At 33.5% G+C, this 21,319-nt stretch overlaps 1 protein-coding gene across 1 annotated transcript in view; it reads right to left on the bottom strand.

Annotated features, from left to right (window-relative positions):
- The window catches only part of CenB1A (Centaurin beta 1A), a 31,308-nt gene extending 16,177 nt beyond the window's left edge, over positions 1–15,131 (bottom strand). Inside the window, exons 1-10 of the mRNA XM_074173801.1 lie at positions 14,899–15,131; positions 14,728–14,844; positions 13,299–13,472; positions 10,915–11,143; positions 10,248–10,343; positions 9,978–10,183; positions 4,163–4,279; positions 3,784–4,106; positions 2,097–2,277; positions 1,609–2,036 (exon numbers count right to left, since the gene is read on the bottom strand). Of these exons, the coding sequence (XP_074029902.1) occupies positions 1,609–2,036; positions 2,097–2,277; positions 3,784–4,106; positions 4,163–4,279; positions 9,978–10,183; positions 10,248–10,343; positions 10,915–11,143; positions 13,299–13,472; positions 14,728–14,844; positions 14,899–14,951 (1,924 nt within the window). The 5' untranslated portion in view covers positions 14,952–15,131. The remainder of the gene's footprint in view (positions 1–1,608; positions 2,037–2,096; positions 2,278–3,783; positions 4,107–4,162; positions 4,280–9,977; positions 10,184–10,247; positions 10,344–10,914; positions 11,144–13,298; positions 13,473–14,727; positions 14,845–14,898) is intronic.
- Positions 15,132–21,319: the final 6,188 nt, after the last annotated feature.

Raw genomic sequence — 21,319 nt, 5'->3', positions numbered from 1 at the left:
GTGCAATAACCATCTTTCGACAACAAAAAAAAAGCAGTAAGAATTTTAGCTGGAGTTGGATATAGAGAACATTGTCACCCACACTTTATAAAGTTTGGCATCATGCCTTTACCTTCATTATATATCTACAATGCCTTATTAGAAATACACAGAAATATCAACCAGTTACAAACCCAGTCAGATATACATGACCATAATACTAGGTATACTAAGTTATTAAAAACTCCAAAGTATAGATTAACGAAATCTCAACATAATTCTCTGAATATCAATCTATATAACTGCTTGCCGGAGAGTATCAAATCACTATCTTTTGATCAGTTCAAAAAAAGCACAAAAAAATATATTCTTGAACACTGCTTTTATTCCACAGACGAGTTTCTCGTCACAACAAAGCAACTGAGTCATGCACTCAACACATCACTTCTCTGAAATATTCCATTCTGTTTACGCAATTCATTTATGCCTCACTTGATTATGTTTGTAACACTTTCAAAATATCATATGTTTTATTGTATAATTTTATTCATTGTGTACTTTATATTGTATCTGTTAATATATTGACATGCCATAAATGTATTTATATATGTAATGTGGTGAAAATATATCTATCTATCTATCTATGTTGTTTATCGTTCGCTTCAACCTAGTTCGAGAAATGATACTCTGAAATGAATTCGATTTTTAATTGTGGGAAATCATCGGCTTCGTGTTGATGATGGACACTACCTTGCACTGACGAGTGGCCAAATAGCCCGAAACTGGTCTGCAAGTGTGTTCCAACAATTTAAAATCGATTCCGGCAGTTGTATCGCCAGCAGCATAAGCAGAAATTACTCTTGAGAAGAATCCTGCAGTGACACCTGTCGGATATAATCCAACGCCCTTCGTGGTATTAGCAGGGGAGGAGTTGTTTTCTGATACGTGTCAGTCCATTAACCTACAGTGTAGAAAGTTGAGACTGGCCTGAACGAATTGTTCCTTTAGATAATTTGATACACAGCCAGTCTCCAAGTATGTCCCCTTACTATATGTGTTGTCTATGTTAGATCGATTCTAGAATATGGATCAACTGTATGATCTCTTATCATTCTGCACATTTAAATAAAATAGAAGTAGTTCAGAATCGATTTTTACGTATCTGTGTATTTTTTTGGGGTACTCACGAATATAATACGATCTTAACTACCTAGACTGTCCGGATCTGTTATCTACTTTAAGCAACTCAGAACTTTGGTTTGTTTTAATTGCCAAACCATAACCCTGATTATGGATATTACAATTCATCACGACTCATTCTACTTGAAAATCCTTTCAAGGGTGAAATCATAGGAATTGGCTTTTCTCAATGAAAAAATCTCTACATTTTTCACTCCTGGTACATACTTGACTTATATTGGATTGTTATGTTAGGTTGAATTTGTATGGATTGTATAATTTTTTTGTTAAAGTGGGGTTTAATTTCTTGTCTTGATGAATAAATAAAACATATCCATGTAACACTAACTATTTCAATTATATCTAGAGTTTTAGACTTGACTTGACTTTGACATGGCAATATCAAATCAGTGACTACAACAGTTTTTTTTAATATAGTTTTCAGCTTACCAACACTTTCATTGTTGTCCTCTCCTCCTGTAGATTCCTGATCGCTGCTGAACTCTATAGCTCCTTCAATCGGCTGCTTATCGAAATCATTACCGAAAAGCAGTACACTGCCGCGTTTTCTCAAACTATTCCTTTTTGATGATTCACTGTTGGTGTCTTCGTCCTTTCCACTGCTGCTGCTACTTTCTAGGCTCTCAGATATATTGTCAACTTTCGCTTTCGCTTCCTCAGTTTTCACAACCTTCCTCTCCCTTTTATCGCAACTTTTCGGCCTCCGCCTTATTTTTCTCACGCTCCACTTTCGAACTTCCATTAAACTCAACCTGGAAGTTCTATTCGACGATGGAGAGGTTTTGTTGAATTGTGGTAGCGATTTGACATACTTTTTATCGACATACTTTGCTTTAATGAAAGTCTCCCTCACTGCCCTGTAAAATGTATAACCTTTTGAATATTGACGGAAGAATCTCAAAATACCTTGACTTTACCCAAGACATTGCTCCGAGGGTCTAGATACATCTTCAGGCAAGTTTGCTTCATAAATTTTATTCACTACAGTATTACCCAATTCCACCATCACTTTGATAATTTCTGGTTCCCAATCATCTAAAGTTAGTGATCTCACTTTAGTGTAATGTACCCCTAAACTCCTATGAACTCCTGAACATTCTGAAAAGTTATTCAATGTATGAGTTATTGCAAAAATTTCATTACACATTTATATAAGTACATCTGAGAGAGCTAGTCATAAACTGAAAAAAAACTGTAGTTGAAATTATATCGGTTCCTTTTGATACTGTCGTAATTTAAATAATACAATTTAGAATGGATTTCAAGTATTAAACTTATTAGGAATGTTCGAATACGTTTTTCATCGATTTTATTTTTAAATTCTATGGCAATTTGTAAGTATAGTCTATAGTAGGCTTTCTCAAAGTGGCGATAATGCCCCCTTGTGGGCGTTGGAGGCCTATAGGAGGCCAGTAAAGGACACAGAGAAGAATTGGGGGCGTTGAAGCGGTTTAGAGGGGCGATGGCTAATTTAAAAATGTTTTTTTGCTTTTAACATAAACTTTACCGCTCCTTTACGCTTAAAGCGCGTTTCCTCGTGTAACGCCATCTAGGGGACTAGACAGTAACTATTTCCTGTCCGATAGTTGTCAAACTGTACAATAGATGGCGGTAAGCTTTAATGCAAAGCGAGAAGTTTCTAGGCTCCATTCTCGAAAGTACTAGGCCCGCCCTCTGCCTCATACAAAGGCGTGCGCGCCATCCAGCCAGTAATGTCATTCGACGATATTACGAAAACAAGTGAATTTAGTTAGCTACTAGGTAGGTAAAGTGCTGTACGTGCGGTGGTGAAAACTGTGAGTGGTGTCATTAGCAAATTTTTAATACTCGATTCTTTATTTCGGCATTTTTGAAGACAAAATTATGTCAGAAGCAAAAAAGAAGAAACTGCAGTATAGCGCGGAATATATAAAATATGGATTTATTGAAAATCCCACAAATCCATCTACGCCTATGTGCGTTCTTTGTTTAAAAACATTTTCGAATGAAGCGATGAAACCTTCATGGCTACAAGATCGTTTGAATAAAATGCATTATGACTTATTTTCAAGAACTGGAAAAGCCAACTGTGTCAACATTTTATTAGCGGTTTCTAGGCAAGACGACGACGGACTCCGAGCTTCCTACAATATCTCCTTGTTAATTGCTCAATCTGGTAAACCTCACGCTCTTGGAGAGGATTTAATTTTACCGACAATAAAAGAAGTAATTACTACTATGCTCCATAAACCAGCGGCAGATATTATCCGAAAAATTCCTTTGAGCAATACTTCCGTGCAAAGACGGATTGATGAGATGGCTAAAAACATTGAAGAGTCATTGTGCAATCCTCTGAAGACTTCTAAATTCTCAATTCAGTTATAATTCAACTGAAGAATATTTATCAGCTGCTATGGATGGCGCTCCGGCTATGACAGGACGTCACAAAGGCTTCATAGAATACTTAAAAAATGACAGATTATTTAGTCAGCCTTGTATTGCTAATAATGAAGATTTGCCACGCCGCCTATGCCAAAACTACCAAAAACTTTTCTCGTAAATACCTCACTTTCAAGAAATGAATTATTTTGTTAATACAAAAAAAACTATCTCCAAACGACTCACCAATACACAACGTAATTCCTAAATTAATGCTAGCCCACCTTGGATTGGGGCTTCCACAATCACAGCAAAAGTTGTTACCAGGAATCTTCAACAACTGTTCCCACATTCTCTTTTTGGTACGATTATTATTATCACCGGATACGTGTCCACTCCGATTCCTATCGGAAATATAATCGGAATATCTGATGAAGTTGTTAGCGAGCTTTTTGGTCTGATCAAAGTCGATACTTTGAACCCTCTGAATTGCTGCCCCAATACCCTTTTGCAGAGCTGTGACCCAGCAGTCGTACATTTCTTTGGAATCGGCTTGTAACATGTGACTTCTGAAAGGAAATTGTATAATTTCAATGAATATACAGCATATCACTTTTAGACTTGCTTGGAAGGTGACAAAACTTCAAAACAAAAACGTCTCTCCCCATCCAACACTGGTTTAACGGTACATATTCTCAAGTCATCCTCCATAACAGTTTCGTGCTCTTCTCCAGACCTTTTTCTGAAATAGAAAAACTTTATGGATATTTTATATAACTGTTGAATATATTTATTCAAATGTAATTTACGGGCTTTTTCCTGGCTCAGAAGGAGTCTTTATATAATGAGTTTTATGAGTCATTAAAGGGTGAAACCAACCGTATCAAAATTTTATAGTGGTCTACCGAAAGCCAGTATTTGAGGTAGGGTAGAGCACTGGTTAGCTCAGTGGAGACGGGTGGTTCGTATTTCCTAAGTAGTTCAATTAATGCAACCTTTTTCTTTGGAGAGAGAGAGAGAATGAACGTCTATATTACGTGACTTTACAAACTCACTTTCTAATATAAATTTCACTAGTTCGGACTTCCATTTTCTACTATATAAAATGATTTGAAACCCCTGAAACAACTAAAAAAGAAGAATTAAAAATGAATAGCTGAAAATAAGAATTATATTAACCAAAATAAACCTGAAATGAAATAATAGTGAAAAAAAATACAAGTAAAAATAGAACAATTGAATAAAAAAAAGTGGAGAGATTCCAAGTCACGTTAGTTCACGACGTTTCGATTGTTGGTATCTACAATCGTCTTCGGGTGATGACTGGACTGATTCCTCCGAGAGATGACTATTTATAGGTCGTTCGAGTACTTTCACTTATCCCCGCTTACCATTTTCCGCTTAACTGGTTCCGTGTTAGATGACCGTTTTGGCGGGAGTTGGCCATGGTCAACTAACAATCGAAACGTCGTGAACTAACGTGACTTGGAATCTCTCCACTTTTTTTTTTTTTTATTCAATCGTTCTATATTTACTTGTATTTTATTTCACTATTATTTCATTTCAGGTTTATTTTGGTTAATATAATTCTTATTTTCAGCTATTCATTTTCAATTCTTCTTTTTTAGTTGTTTCAGGGATTTCAAATCATTTTATATAGTAGACAATGGAAGTCCGAACTAGTGAAATTCATCATGAAACATTGTCAATCACCTTCAAACAAACTTTTTAATATACTAATACCTAGCCCTGTACGTACTAGGGATTGAAACAAGTCTAATTTATTTATACAGTTAAACAAGTCAAAGTATTTTCCTGGGATGTGGCTAAGGTATGTGGATGATATTTTCGCGATATTAGATACAAAAAAATCGAATATTGAGGACTTCGTTTCCTTTTTAAATAATAGATGTCCATCAAAAAAATTCATGATAAGTTAGAAAATAATGGACAACTACCATTTCTTGACGTTTTGGTAATGAGGAGCCAATATGGAGGGATAGAATACGATAAATTTAGAAAAGAAACAAGCACATATTGGTATATTCCTGACAGTTCACATCACTTTGGAGAGCACAAACATGCTGGGTTGAATTTTTAGTGCATCGTCTTTTGATTTTCCCTCTAACACATGAGAGGTTCACAAAAGAAAAACGTACAATAGAGGAAATAGCAGCCACTAACGGTTTCTTGAGGGGTATTGTAGATGACATAGAGGAAGAAGAAGTTTAGGTTGAGAATGAACGAAATCTCGACTTTCAGAAAGGACAAAAACCCAGATAAATACATCTCAGTTCCATACCACCAATATACAAAGAACTTTGGAAAGATTTTCAAGGAACTAGGTATGAAGGTGGTTTTTGAAACAAAGCATACACTACTGAGCCTTTTGGGAAGTCCAAATATTTTGCAACAAAACCATTCCATAGACTTTAGTTCATTAAGATTAGTTAGACAAGTTCACAACAACAGGCAACTAGATGCCTATGAGGGTGTAGAAATAAGTAAATATAATAATATTATGAATAACGATGACGGACCAATACCAAATAGCATACTATATAGCTTGTTGAAATAATATTGTTGGGTTTACTGATTACTACAAAAAGACACATTGTAAAAAATAATTTAGATAGGCAATATTGTAAAATTAATTTATATATAGCTTGAAAATTGTTTTATATATAGCTGTAACATTTAAACATTACATAAGGACATATTGTAAAATTAATAGATAAGGCAAATTATGAAATTAATTTATGTGTGGTATACCTGTATGGTATAGCATAAATAGGGTTAGCTTCACAAGTTTTCCAGTTAAATCTTTCTCTTGAAGACTTGGTGACCGAAACACGTGTCGAGGTGTTAAAATAACGGTTTGGTGTTGGGAAAAAACTCCAGTAATATTCATTACTACACCAAAGGTTCCAAACAGTGCATCATAAGTTAGCTTGAAAATAACTACAAATAATTTGGCTGGTGACGAAATTGGCTGTCAGAAGAAAAAGGCAACAATCAAAGAAATAATAGTGGTACTCATCCGATTCGTTAGCTTTCCTCCCTTTTTGGCTGCAACCTGGGAAGTTGAAACTGCACTCCCCCAACTTCCAGGAAGTAGCGGAACTGTCAGACTTTCGAATTTCAGAAATTCCTCTATAACGATATCCAATGGCATTAAACGAAAAAGACCTAGAGGATAGAGAGAACACTAGGACTCTAGAATACTTTCTCAACTATTTTATCCATACCTTTGATGAAGGGCGGCCTTAGAGTATAATTTCAGCTTTGTATCCCCTTTAAAAGAGGTAATAACAACTAAGCTCACAACACTAGTTGTTAAAAATGGAACACGGCAATTCAATCCCCAATCGTGGGTAATAGTAATAACAAATAACTCACTAACTAAACACACTGTGCTCCTGCCTGAAATCTTTTACTACTGATACGAATTTTAAAATGTTGGAAAGGGTCTAGGCTCCCGTTCACGAATCAAAATAATGTCATTGTTGAACTTCTTTGTCCCACTCATGCGAATATTACACCTAATCTGGCAGCTAATTGTCGGTGCTTGATAAGGAACGATATTTAAAGTTGATAAGACATCGAGAAACGTACCTAGTTGCGAACTTTGCAGAACAATGACCTTGATATAATTTAACGAATATGCGAAACAGACAGACAACCACTCAAAGAGAAATTATACTGTAACAGTATGTAGCTTTGTGTCACGAACATTAACAACTTCAGGTTTCCCAAGAAACAAACGTTTCTAAATGAAATTAAAGAAGATAACAAATTTTACAAATTGAAAATAAAAAATATTGATTTATACTCAGCAGTCGGTAGCCAAGCGGTTCGGCGTGGGTGCTTTGTTCACTCACTCGAATTGACTGCCGTGTTGGTCGGTGGTTCAAGCCCTAGTCTGAACGATCGATCTTCACTTGCTACCGACAACCCGTGTTAGGAATCACACGTTAAAAGGTAAGACCTCGTTAATCCTTGGCTCGCACAAGTTTCGACTTCTGAGGGTTGTCGTTCGTAGGGGTGCGACAGCTGGTTAACGGAAAAACAGATTTTAAACAGATTTTTTTTTAAACAGAACCCGACGAATTAAAAAAAAAATTAAAGTATTTCCAAATTGAATGGCTGTGTGTAATGTCCCACACACTGAAATTCAAGTTACACTTAGTTTTGGTTGGTTTCCGAGTTTTGCCGTGGTCTACTTTGGTTGTATTCTCCAAACGTTTCGACTGCAACTGCGGCAGCCATCTTCAGTGGGGTGGTCGAATGACTCTTCTTGACGTGTCAACTGAAACTGAAGGTCTCATTTCTGCCGTGTCATTAATAGTGCTGATTTTTCGTGCACTTTCTGTAAATCCCATTCCTTGATGTTTCAGTCATCAAGGAAGGTACATAAGGTGTACAGAAAAAAAAACACACACACACACACTACATAATGGATCCAACCATCATCCAAAACGGAAACGAACTGTCATCAACACCCTAGTGAACAGAGCTTTGAGAATATGTGAAAAAAAGGTACGTCGAAGATAAAATAAAACACCCAACAACTGTGTAACAAGCGAACGGCTACGACAGAAACGACATAATCCGTGTTACGCGTCCAAGGGAGAACGGCACGTTCAGTATTTGAATTTTTTATTAACCCAAATTGTTGTTGTGTTATAATGATAATAAATATCTTTATTTCTGAAGAGTAATCGCAAAAAGAAATAAAAACAGTATACACCACTAGTATAGGGATCTATATTCAGTAGAATCCTATGAATTCCCTTTTTGAATTCACCAAGTTTATTCATTTGTTTGATGCTGGTGGGGAGTTTGTTGAACATTTTCATGCTTTGATAGAAAGGGCTCCTTTCTGTAACAGTTAGTCTATGTTTTGTGTATACATAGTCAAAATTTCTAGTGTTATATACATTATGTGGTAGACTATTTTCAAAAAGATATTTGTTTTTAAAAACGAATAATAAGAGTTCGTGTATATAGACTCCTATAAGTGTAAATATTTTAAGACTACTGAATTTGCCTCTACATGACTCTCTTGAGTTTAGTTTCAGCATAGTTTTTAAGTCTCCTTTTTGTACAATAAAAATTTGCTCTGCATTTCTTCTACCTCCATAAAAAATAATCCCATACCTACAAACAGATTCAAAATTTGAATGACAGACCATTCGGATTACATCTGTGTCAACATACTGACCAATAACTTTCATTGAATACAACACTGAGTTCAACATTTGACAAACACTTTGAATATGACTGTTGAACCTCAGTGTGCTGTCTATGTGCAGTCCTAAGAATTTGCACTCATTTTCTATTTTGAGTGAAATATTCATCAGCCGACTTTCTTGAGGTAAGTCAAGTCCTGCATGGTTTGTTTTGAACATTAAAGTTTTGGTCTTTTTGTCATTCAATATAAGTTTGTTTCTCCTGAACCACTCATCTGCCTTACAGAGGCTTTCTTCAGTTATGGATATCATAACATAATTTGTCATTTTGCAATTTTCCCCAGTATAATTGGCCCAATAAACATCATTGGGCCAATTATACTACCTTGTGGTACCCCAGTATCAATTGATTTTTATGTCTGATTCAGCTTTGACTCCTTACTTGTTAATTAACACCATCTACCTGATATATAATATTTAAGCTATTTCAACAAAGGGCCACGTATGCCATATGATTCCAGCTTTTGTAGAAGAACTGTGTGGTTCAAACAATCAAAAGCTTTTGACAGGTCTAGAAATAATTCCAATGTCAAATAATTGTTCTCAAGTTGTATGATGTTTACTAAAGAAATCTTATTATTCGATTTTTGACAGATTTCTTGAATAGTTTAGCAAAATTACGGATGACAGAAATTGGTCGGTAATTGCAGTAATAATTTTGACTTTCAGATTTGAAGACTGAAGTTACTTTCATAACTTTCCACTGGGATGGTATATTACCCTTTTTGTAACACAAAAATTCATCAAATAAACTAGCACTTTCAAGATATTTATGCAAATGTTTCATTAGTTTGCAAATTATTTTGTCAGAACCTGGTGCACAATAGTTTTCAAGATTTGAAATTAGACATATTATTTCATTTTCTGTCACTGGTTCAGAAAATATGAAGGATGTTACGTGGGTTTCATTAGTTTTCAGGTAATATGCATTTACTATTAAAATCAATCTCTAGTTAATATAATATGCTAAAAATAATCAGAGTTCTTATATTTGAATCAGAAATTCAACATTCACAAGGTGATTTGATCTATTTGGATTTATTGAAAATTTTCGGCATCAGGCTGCAGATTGTCTTTTGATGTTACTTCAGAACACAAATAGCCCTAATTTCTCCATTCTCACAAATAATTCAACATATACAATGCGCAAGCTTTAAAATAATAAATCCCCAAAGGAACAATTCTTACCTGTAAACCAACTTATTGTCATAAAGATAAAACCACCTTCTATTCCAAGTTTTGAATGCATTTGAAGTCCTTTTGAACAGGTATCCTTCCATAGAAGGGGAATTTTTTTCATTTTTCATCGATATCGGTTCGATATTTGATACTATAGCATGTGTATTTTCCAGTTCTTTCTGAATCTTGTATGTCTCATCTCTCATAACTGCTATCTGCAATTTAAATTGGAATCTCAAATCATGAACTGAGATAAAATATATTCAAGAGAATGCTCACTTCATCCGCCAAAGTTTTGGAAAATGGTTCCAAATCTGCACATAAGTCTGAACCTTGATGATAGTAAGTTGAACAAGCATGCAGATACGATAGGAGCTAAAAATTGAATCAGTTTATTATTTCACATGTGTTTGTTTTAGGGCGAGTTTTTATCATATAAGATTAGATTAGCAAAACCTGGTTCCTTAAAAAAGGAATCAGTGCAAATAAATAAACATTAATACTGTTAACATCAGAAAAATTGATCTGTGTGCTTATGAATGGTGATTTGCATTTAATAGGCCAATGAGTCATGTCCTGAATAATCAATAAGTTTTGTTTGTATGGCACAACTAGTGTAGTGATAGACACAACAGTGTTGGGTTTCCTCACAAAAAAAATATTTTTATAATTGCAAAAAAAAGTTGAGTGTGAGAGGGTTTTAGGTAATCATTAATTGGTTTGCAGAGGTTTGAAAAAGTTAAACAGTGCAATTTCATTTAGAAAAATGTTGTTTTTCAAAACTAAACAAATTAACCACTAAATTATCAATACATCCAACCAAACCTCAGTGACAAGTTTTTCTTGAGCCTTCAACATCTCATTAAATTGAGGTAAACTCAAGGGACAGACAGTATCGTAGAAAATTACAAACTTCAAAGGTAGATATAACTAAATAAGAACTCACGGTACTTAAAATTTCATGTCTTTTCTTTGCCTGCAAAACGCTTATGCTATTTACATAATCCAAAGTTTGGTGACCAAAGCACGATCTAACAGCAACCAAAATATTTTGGACTTCTTCTACCTCTTGATGTTTACTCCTGGGAGTGTGAGAGTTACGTGCGAGGACACTGTCATACTCGGACGATATTTTTTCAAAATGTTGCTTATAGTCACGTACTTTCTTGATATCACTGAAACGAGATATTTGATGAATTTTTTGAAGAAAATCATGTAGAAAATTTTCGTAGTTTATCAATTAACATCCTATATTATAGAACAGACTTTTTTTAGGGGTTGTCAGTGTCAAGTGTCAAAATGTCGAAGCGAAACCGATCCCTAAAATTTGAAAAATAACATTTTATATGAATTGATAGGTCAATCATGACCCAAGTTTCGTATGGCGATTGGCAAAATAGTTGGAATATTACTGGCAAAAAGTTAAATATGTCAAACATTGAGCAATTTTCTCGGGAAGTGCATAATCATCATTTGGAGAGACAGATGTCTAAAAATGGAAGCTGGACGCATATTTCATGCTTGTATCACCTACCATAAGATTATAACAACAACATCCATAATTTGAATCTGAGATTCAGAAATCAACTAACTACACCCCAACACAGAACCACTCTATTTCGTGGATCCTTCTTTTATAATGTGGCCTGGCTTTATAATCGAATTCCCAATTTAATAAAATCACTTTCTGCGCTAGATTATAGAAATAAAATCAAAATTTACTTACTGGAACACAAATTGCCTCAACTCCTCTGTCAATAAAATAAATTTTATGTAAATGAGCATTTCATACAGTTTCATTTTCATTGTTTTTTTTATTGTTGTTAGTACTAACAGAAATAAAACTGGTGCATTTGGCACTAAATATATCTAGGATTACGTATGTTGTGCATGTACAATACTTTTTTTTTTCGATGTTGAATGGAAGAGCAACTTCTGGTTGAGTCATTCGTGACAAGATCAGAAATTGAATTCTGCCTTTTGATAGGTACGTGTGTGGATTGTATATATTGTATTCCATACATTGTATTTTTTTCTTGCCTATTATTATTGTAGAAGGTCTTCATTACAAATGCAGTTGCCACAAAATGGCATAATTTTGGACAAAAATTCAACTTTTTGGTGGTGTTGGGACAAGTTTCAAGACATTGTGCTGCAGAGCAATAAAGCTTGTTTAGAAAAACATATATTTCAAAAACCACTGGTCGACGATTTCATCAACAAAATATGAGTGATTTTCCATAAATTATTATTGTATTTAAGGAATGGACATGGCACAAAAATTATAGTTTAAACCTTTCATTTATTTTACAGATAACTCATTCGCATCAAGAAATACATTTTGAGAAATATTTTTTTAATGCACGTAAATGAGAGGTATGTTAAAAAAATAAGATGAATGTTTAAATTTCATGAGCTATGTACATTCAATTAGCAATTTTTTTTATGTTGGTACACTCGCTTTGAACATATGCTCTCAATTTCAGCTGTTTAATATGTTTAGTTTGTTAGACGATTGTTTGCTACCGAAAAAAATGGATCAGAGAATTTGGATGAAATTTGTTGTAATAAAATAAAATTGAATGCTCAAAACCACTTGAAATGTTGATAGTGGCATACGGTGACTGTACTCTGATTCAGAAAAATGTTTACAAGTTGTACAAGCTTTTCACAGAAGGTCGAGAAGATGTGAATGACGACGCTCGCCCTAGACACTCCAGCACATGAACAACCAATTAAAATGTTGGGAAAATGAAAAAAAAAATTATGGAGAATCGTCGAATAACTATTAGAGAGGTTGTTGAGGATGTCTGCATATCGGCTGGCCATGCCATACAATTTTTTCGGAAATTCTGGGCATGAAAGGTGTAGCAAAGTTCCTTCCTTCCTTTCTTTGTTTTATTCAGCTCTGAAATATATTAATTAATTCTGTGAATAGTGTAAGTTTTGTTATGTATGTTTATTTATTCTCACAACCAGATCCTGTGTTGTCATAATATCTATATTTTACCCCAAGTGACGTTTTTCTTGTTACTGTCTTCTATTTTTGTTAACATGAGAAATAAGTAAATATTATTATTAATCACATATTATTGCTTTGAATAAGTAAAATCCAACTATTTTTGCAACAATTATCCATATATGGGTGGATTTATAGGTTACTTCATGATAAATTAAAGCAGATTAAAGTTATTATATTTATTCTAAAGAAAATTATAAATCTATCTGAAGGCAACCATAATTTTTGTTTTTCTCAGAATATTCAACAGTTGACTAATTGTTAATAAAGACGAAGTTCATAATAAACCTGTAACTTCATAAAATCCTTACTTTTTCAGGAATGATGTGAGATTCTTCAAAACTGTTCGAGATGCCTGATCCAACAAAATAGTGTGAAACTTATTCATTTCTTGTAAGCTGTGGATTAATTTATTTAAAGATGATAATACCATTGGATCCTCTTTGAAATGGGTACTCAAATCCCACAAGCTATTGGCAAAGAGACTGAAAAAAGAATTTTTGCTGTTTCAAAATACAGAAGTAAAGGAACTTCTTAAAAAATTAAATGAGGCTCAATTGAGCAGGATAGAATAAAAGTGGTTCAAGTCCATTTGGAAAATTTCTAAATGGTTGAAATTTTTGTGAAGCAACCAGTTGAAAAATCTAGGTTAAGGATTTCGAAACACGTTTATTGTATTTCGAATTGTATGTCATCACTAACATATCAAAAATAGAGAAGATACAAAGAAAACCATTTTTGTAAAGAACTCGGATTTGCCAATTATTGACTTATACCACTTTCTTTCTATGCAGTTCAGTTGTTAAGGGAATCTTTCTTAGGAGAAATTGGATTTGGGGAAAAACCTTCTCCATCATTATATAGAAATTGGGAAACTTCAGGAAATAGAAAGAAAAAATCAAATGCATCAATAAAAAGTCTTTACAAAGGTAGATAATGTACCTTCTTTCATAGATGCAGATACATAGATGTATCTGATATCATAGATGCATAGATACAGATATACACACTGAATTACACAAAATAACTTTCACTGCAGAAACTTTACAACAATATGTCATTTGGAAGAGACTTGCTCTTGTGATGGAATTATCTGATACTTGATGAAAATCCATAAAATATTCAGAAGAAACTTCATTGTGAGAGTTTCACTAAATAGTTTCTAAAACGCAACAATCGTTCCGCCATACAATAGCTTATTCAAGTGTATCTATACGCTTATACGTAAAATTGTTTAAAGAAAATCTCACAGTAAAGTGTTTTTCGAATAAACTTGCTTTTGTCACAATAACAGTTCTTTACAAGGTTATCCAAAAAGGTGTTGATAAGGAGTTAAAGATTGAACGTTTTCTTCATAAGAGCAAATTTTCTATTACTCTTCAAATATTACATTATTTAGAGTACAAACTTATTGAGGAATAATGTAATTTAATGTTCATATTTGAAAGTAGTTGTTTCAAACGACTTTTTTCTTCCAGTTGTATCTGAAACAAGTTTCTGTCCATAATCTAAACATCTTTGCACAGAGTTTTTTCACGTATTTAATTTTTGAATCCTATCTTCAGAAGTTTATCACTTTCCATACAATTTTTTTTTCTAAAAGTTGGTGAAAAAATATAACTAACACTGGTCTCCATAATTTTACTTGACATCCTTTAATAAGCTAGAGAGTGATACCATTGCTGTTGTCAACATGTTATTTACATTAGTAATTATGATAAATGAAATTAAAAAACACACCTTTGTTGTCCCACATATGTTTTTCCAGCATCAACCATGCTCCCACAAACTTTAAGGATTTTTTCCAATTTGTTCTCAAGTTGATCAATGCTGGATTCTTCCTCCTCCAACAAACTCCTGAAAATATTGAAAACAATAACTACCTCCTACAAAATAAAGAATAAAATATACCTAAACTTTGGGGAATCTCGAAGGCAATCTTGCAACTCTATTTTTCCAACCATTTTTGAATTTTTGTGAGTAGCAATACTAGAGGAAATGATACACTTCTCCAATTACAAAATATACAGAATCCTAATAAGATGAGTCATTTCTGTTGCCACTTTCTTTTTCACATAAAGAAAGTAATTAAAAAATCAGCATTCCTTCAGTCAACAAGGTTCTATCGTACTATATGTTCTGTGACTATGATGGAGTTGGAGAAATTCTTGATGATGAATGGCATATGTCATCTAATCTAAATAACATGCTTTGGCGAGTTTTTGAATTCTCAGAAAATTTCTGATGAACGGCTTTAACCATTACAAATGCTTCAAATGCTTTCAACTGGATATATCGAAGCATTCTTTGGTGAATTTTCATCTAATGGATGAATTTATGTACTCGTCTTTTTTTGTTCAGATGATGACAGAGGTTACTCAGGAGCTACGAATTTTCAAGTGAACTTTTGGGTCATGACAGCGAAAAAGATTGGTTTCCGAAACGCCGACAACTAATAAGAAGGCCAAGTATAGAAATTTCATTATGTATTCAAATTGACTATTCAATTATTAGTCAAAATTAATGGATATGATAAATTACTAACTAATTGGACTCCTCAGTGGTATATATTACGCAATAACTCGGAGCGAACTTTTCAGTTTACCCTTCATTACACTTCAGCAGATTCTCTATCAGTTTAACTTGGTCTATATACCCAACAGTAAGAAACACACAAAAATGTTACCCCAATGCATCACCTTTCTATTTTTCCTTGCTCTCTCAAATACCTACTTGGTTCTCTCAAGTATCTATTTGGCACTTGGGGTTTTGTATGTTTTTGTTGAGACTAAACTCTAATTGAAACATATGGCTAGGAATATTTAAAAATACAATATTATAATAGCTAATGCTAATACAAAAAACTACAATAATGAACATCGTAAGGTCCGCCAACACAGTTTCATTACTGTGTCCATCAATTGTTAATGACTTATGTATTTTTTTTTCAACATTATTTTCGTTTTGTGTTCCTTATCAAAAAGACAATACCAAAAATTAGGCAGTACGTATAAATATATTTCAGTACAAAACTATAAATCCCATTTCATTTCTGCAATCATCTTTCCACTTTTTGTCACCGCTACTTTCACGCTAATTGTATTTAAGCAAACAGTATCATCTGCATTTTCGATCTTGGTTAATTTGAGAATCGGAATCGGGGCGGACAAAGCATTTTATACAAACAACTTTCGAAACATCATTCTACTTGAAAAGGGATGGGTCAGGTATGACCTTTATTAATTTTTTACATTGTTACGATAGGTGTCTTCTGGTGTTTAATCGTATTCGAGGCTGTATTCAAAAACGATTCGTAGTGACGTCATTAATAAAAATATTCGCCGGTATGGAATGATTCAATTTATGTCAAATTCAATAATAAAAATAAACTTTTCAATTTCTCTAACCTCGGTTAGAATCAGATTTGTGCAAGTAATAATTTTTCAGCTTTATTTTGTACATCCTTACAACATATTTGATAAAAAGTTTTCGGCACTTTGTGAACTATAACGATAAAAATAAAGCAGAATTTGACAACTGACGTAAAGTAACGTAAATCATAGTTGAAGTGACGTCATCGTTTCAACGCCAGAATGAATGTATTTGAATCACAGACGTTTTGAATAAATGAACTATAATTTATATTTCTGTGATTTGGATAGAGACCACAGAACTCATAATTTCATGTTCATGGTTGACAATGTGTCGTGTGTCGTGGTGCATTTTATTAGTTCGGACTTCCATCGTCTAATATGATACAAATTGATTTGAAATCCCTGAAAGAATAACAATTATATTAACCATAAAAATTAAATTACAATGAAAGAAAATACAAGCAAAAATTAAAAATTGAACTATTAACAAAAAATGAAAATTAAAAATTATTGACAAGAAATGAAAATTAAAAATTGAAACATTCCAATACAAGTTACTTCACGACGTTTCGATTGTTAGTATTCACAATCGTCTTCGGGTGATGACAGTCATCAAGTCGTTCTGAGGTACAGACAATGAAAGAAAGGATGCCTATTTTCAAGGGCAACTAAATAACCCTCGCATATAATTACCTCATTGAAAGTAACGAACTACCACACACTGTGCTATCACTAGCAAAAGTTCTATTGTCCCCTACGAGGTATATTCAAAAAATAGTGTGAATTATCATTATTCTTTCTATTTTCTCCTCTCCAAATTAGTCTCCCTCAGATATAATAAACTTGTGCCAACGTTTTTTTCAATCCTCGAAGCAGTTCTGATATGCACTTTTTGGCATGTCCTTGAGCTCTCTCTCTCAGCGATTCGGTTTTTATCTCCTGAATTGTCGCAAAACGCTGTTCTTTCATGGGTATCTTCAATCTTGGGAACAAGAAAAAGTCGCAGGGACCCAAATCTGGTGAATACGGTGGCTGAGTGATGATTACGGTGTTTTGGCCAAAAAAATTAAGAACAAGCGATGACGAGTGAACAGGTACATTATTGTGATGCAAAAACCACGAATTGTTTTTCCATAATACCAGACGTTTTCTTCGTATTTCTTCTCACAAGCAGAGCATAACTTCAAGATAATACATATTATTGACTGTACGACCATGTGGCAAGAACTTCTCATGCACTTCGCCACAGTAATTGAAGAAAACAGTGAGCAAAACCTTGACATTTGATCAAACTTGGCGTGCTTTTTTTGTCTTGGCTCTCTTGGGCTCTTCCATTGAAAGGATTGGACTTTTGGTTTCGATGTCATAACCACATAGCTATGATTCGTCCAGTCATGACCCTTTCAAGCCAATCTCGAACGCCGTTGACGTCATTCAACAATTCCTGAGCGAGGCTCATTTGACGGTTTTTTTTTTGGTAAAAATTCAGCAATTTTGGAACGACTTCGCTGTCACAAGCTTCATGTCTAAGATATCCGAAAAAATTGCACGGCACGAGTCAACCGATGAGTTGATATCCTTAGCAACTTGTCTAATGGTGATTCGACGATTCTCCATAACAATTTTCTTCATTTTCTCAACATTTTAATCGGTTGTTGATGTGTCCAGGGCGAGCGTCGTCATTTACATTGTCTCGACCTTCTATGAAAAGCTTGTACCACTTGTAAACATTTTCTGGCTCAGAGCACAATCACCATATGCCACTGTCAACATTTCAAGTGTTTGTTTAAACAAAATTTGATGCAAATTTCTTGATCCATTTTTTCAATAGGTGAAAGTCGCTGAAGATTTTTAACTTGTATCCCCTCACCCACAAACTTAACTTGCTGACAGTTCAAACTGTGAATATACGTTCGAGACAAGTGTACCAACAAAAAAATCCCTAATTGAAGGTACGTAGCCCGCGAAATTTGAACATGTACTTTATTTTTTGAACAGTCGATATATATCACCGGCACTAAACCTAAATCAACCACAATTGGACCAATAAAAAATGATCGGGGAGTACTCCTAACAAACAACAGAGACATAGCCAATGAATTCAATGATAATTTCGTAGATATTGGAAAGATATTGGCAAATAAAATAGTCAAAAATTATAACCTCGTTTTTCATCCAAACATTTTACCAAACTCTTTTGTCTTAAGCCTAACTGATAAAAATGAAGTAAACGCTTTAATCTGCGACCTTAAAAACAAAAAGGTGGTAGGAAAAGACGAAATTAAAGCAGAACTGCTAAAATTAATATCACATTATATACTAGATCCTTTAGTTTTCATTATTAATAAATGTATATTACTTATTGGTGGGCCCCCCGACTCATTCAAAACTGTAGTAGTGACTCCTATCCATAAAAAAGGAGATAAAAACTGAAATCACAAACTATAGACCAATCTGTCAAAAATTTTCGAAAAATTGCTAAAAAGAATAAACTCATTTATAACCAAATTCAAATTGATTTCAGATAGACAATTTGGCTTCAAAGAAAAAACCTCAACCGAAGACGCGTTTCTTGAACTAACAGAATTGATACATAAATCCTTGGAGAAAGGAAAACCTTCTTTATGCCTATTCATAGACCTAACGAAGGCTTTCGATACTGTCGATCATCAACTACTCCTACAAACTTTAGAAAATAATGGTATCAGAGGGAACTGCCAAACGCTTTTTGAAAGCTATCTTTAAAATAGAATGCAAGTTGTGCGAATTGCAGATACAATTAGCAATCAAAAACAAATAGAATGTGTACTCCCACAAGGTACGGTACTGGGTCCTCTGCTTTTCAATTTATATCTAAATGAATCTGGAAAAAACTAATTTTCTTCCTTTTAGCTGCAATCTATCCAATGATTGTCCATTTGAAACTCTTGATGTCGGCGAACAAGGAAAAACAATAAAAATAGATTCCCTGAGAGAAATCGAATACTTGGGCGTCTACATAGATAGAAACTTAAGGTTCGACTCTCATATAAAATATACAATAAAAAAACTGCAAACAATACTTTACAACTTCCGTTCCTTGAAAAATTACTTACCTCACAAAGAACTTAATCAATTATATAGTTCCCTAGTAGAGAGCCATTTAAGATATGGTATAACAGCATGGGGATCAGCTCTGCATGTACACCTCAATCCGTTGGAGGTATTACAAAGGAGATTCATGAAGTTGATCATGTCTAGAAATTCACGTTTCTCGTCAGATCTCCTGTATAGAGTGTGAAGTTATGGATATGAGACAATTATATTACTATTGTATAAAAGTGAAGTATCATTTCAGCAAAAATAAAGCATCATCACGAAACCACGACTATAACACACGACATCGCGACCAACTAACCTACCCTACTGTTAAAAAGTCAATTTCACAAGGAGCATATTCTTTCAAGGCAACTAAATTATATAACACCGTACCTCACAAAATAAAAAAATCTTATTCCAAACCAATATTCAAAAAACAAATAAGAAAACACATTCTCGAAAAAGATAGACAATTTAAAAAAAATGTGTTAGAGTGAAATAGTTAGTCTTAGTCAAATTTATCTCAAAGTTGTATCATACGGTATTGTAAGTAGCATAATCTTATCCATATTGCCTAACATTTTATCTATTTGTACATTAATATTTTATTCTTATAGAACGTGTAATATTTGTCTAAAGCTTCATCTTTTTTTCTGACTTTTTGTTTGTCTAGTATTTAATCGGCCTATTTTACCTCAAGCCGAAATATAATTTGCTTAACTAAACACCAAATTCACAAAATTTAATAAAATATTTTGTAGTTTCTACTCCATGAAGGCCATACTTACTTTTATACAAATATTTATGTACTTACATATTCTTTATAACTTCTTGCGAAAAAAGAGCTCTGCTCTTATCGCCAAACCACTTTGTTCACATATTTTGTTTTAATTGTACTCTAATTTGTATACGTTGTGAATAAAGTTATTATTATTATATGTAATATACATTACAAGCTTCAATATCATATACATATACCTGTGTAAATCAACAAAAAAACAATTTGCACCTTGATTGTTTTATACAATAAGTTAATTTTAAGATGAGCCTTTATATGATATAAATTGTGTAATGTAATAAATTGATGAGTTTCATGAAGTTTATTTTCTTTTGAGAGCATGTAAATAAAAGCTTGCTTCTAAAAATGTTTTTATTATTAATTTATCTTTCTTCATCTTCTCCCATGTTGTGGAATATTCAAAAACCCACAAAAAGATAATGGGGAATGTTCCTCCTGACGTAAATCAAGTAGTTTTCATAAAAGAGCTCTAAAACAACGCATTTTAAACTTATCATTTCAACCTTTCTCTTTGAAAAAATTATTAAAATACTTAAAAAAGAGGAATGAAATAATGCATTCAACATTTAAAGGGATTCGTTTCTATTTCACCATTTGGCGACATCGGTTATAAGCTAATAAAGGACAATGAATCTGCTACCTATATGAGACAAGCAAAGATGACATATTTCAGAGGCGTGCTGTTCTGTTTACTTATGTTCCGAAACATTCTGTGACATATGACATTTTGTGCACCTAACCTATCTTCCTCCATATAAATAAATAACAAAACAACTGTAGTTTATGTGGCTTGTGGAGGTGGTATTGAACTATAATTTATATTTTGCCTTAATTGTTGATTTACAAAGATACTTTTCCTCTTTTAAAGTAGAATATCTAGGTATGTATAAATTATTTCAACTTGATATAGGCGCTGTGCCAATATGTAAATTAGAAACAAATCCCATAGAAACATTTGAAACATCAATTTGAATACTTTTCGAAGTGAATTTGAAAAACTCATGAATTGAACTCAACTTTATTTTGTTCAAACTTGCATTTGCTGTAAAATAACCCAAATTGTGGTACATTCCCCATTATT

This window comes from Leptinotarsa decemlineata, unplaced genomic scaffold (genome assembly GCF_025532065.1).
Source record: "Leptinotarsa decemlineata unplaced genomic scaffold, Ldec_3_MD MMD2_P_RNA_scaffold_12, whole genome shotgun sequence".
Lineage (NCBI taxonomy): Eukaryota > Metazoa > Arthropoda > Insecta > Coleoptera > Chrysomelidae > Leptinotarsa > Leptinotarsa decemlineata.
Note: the sequence above shows the minus strand (reverse complement) of the source record. Positions and strands in the feature narration are given on the sequence as shown.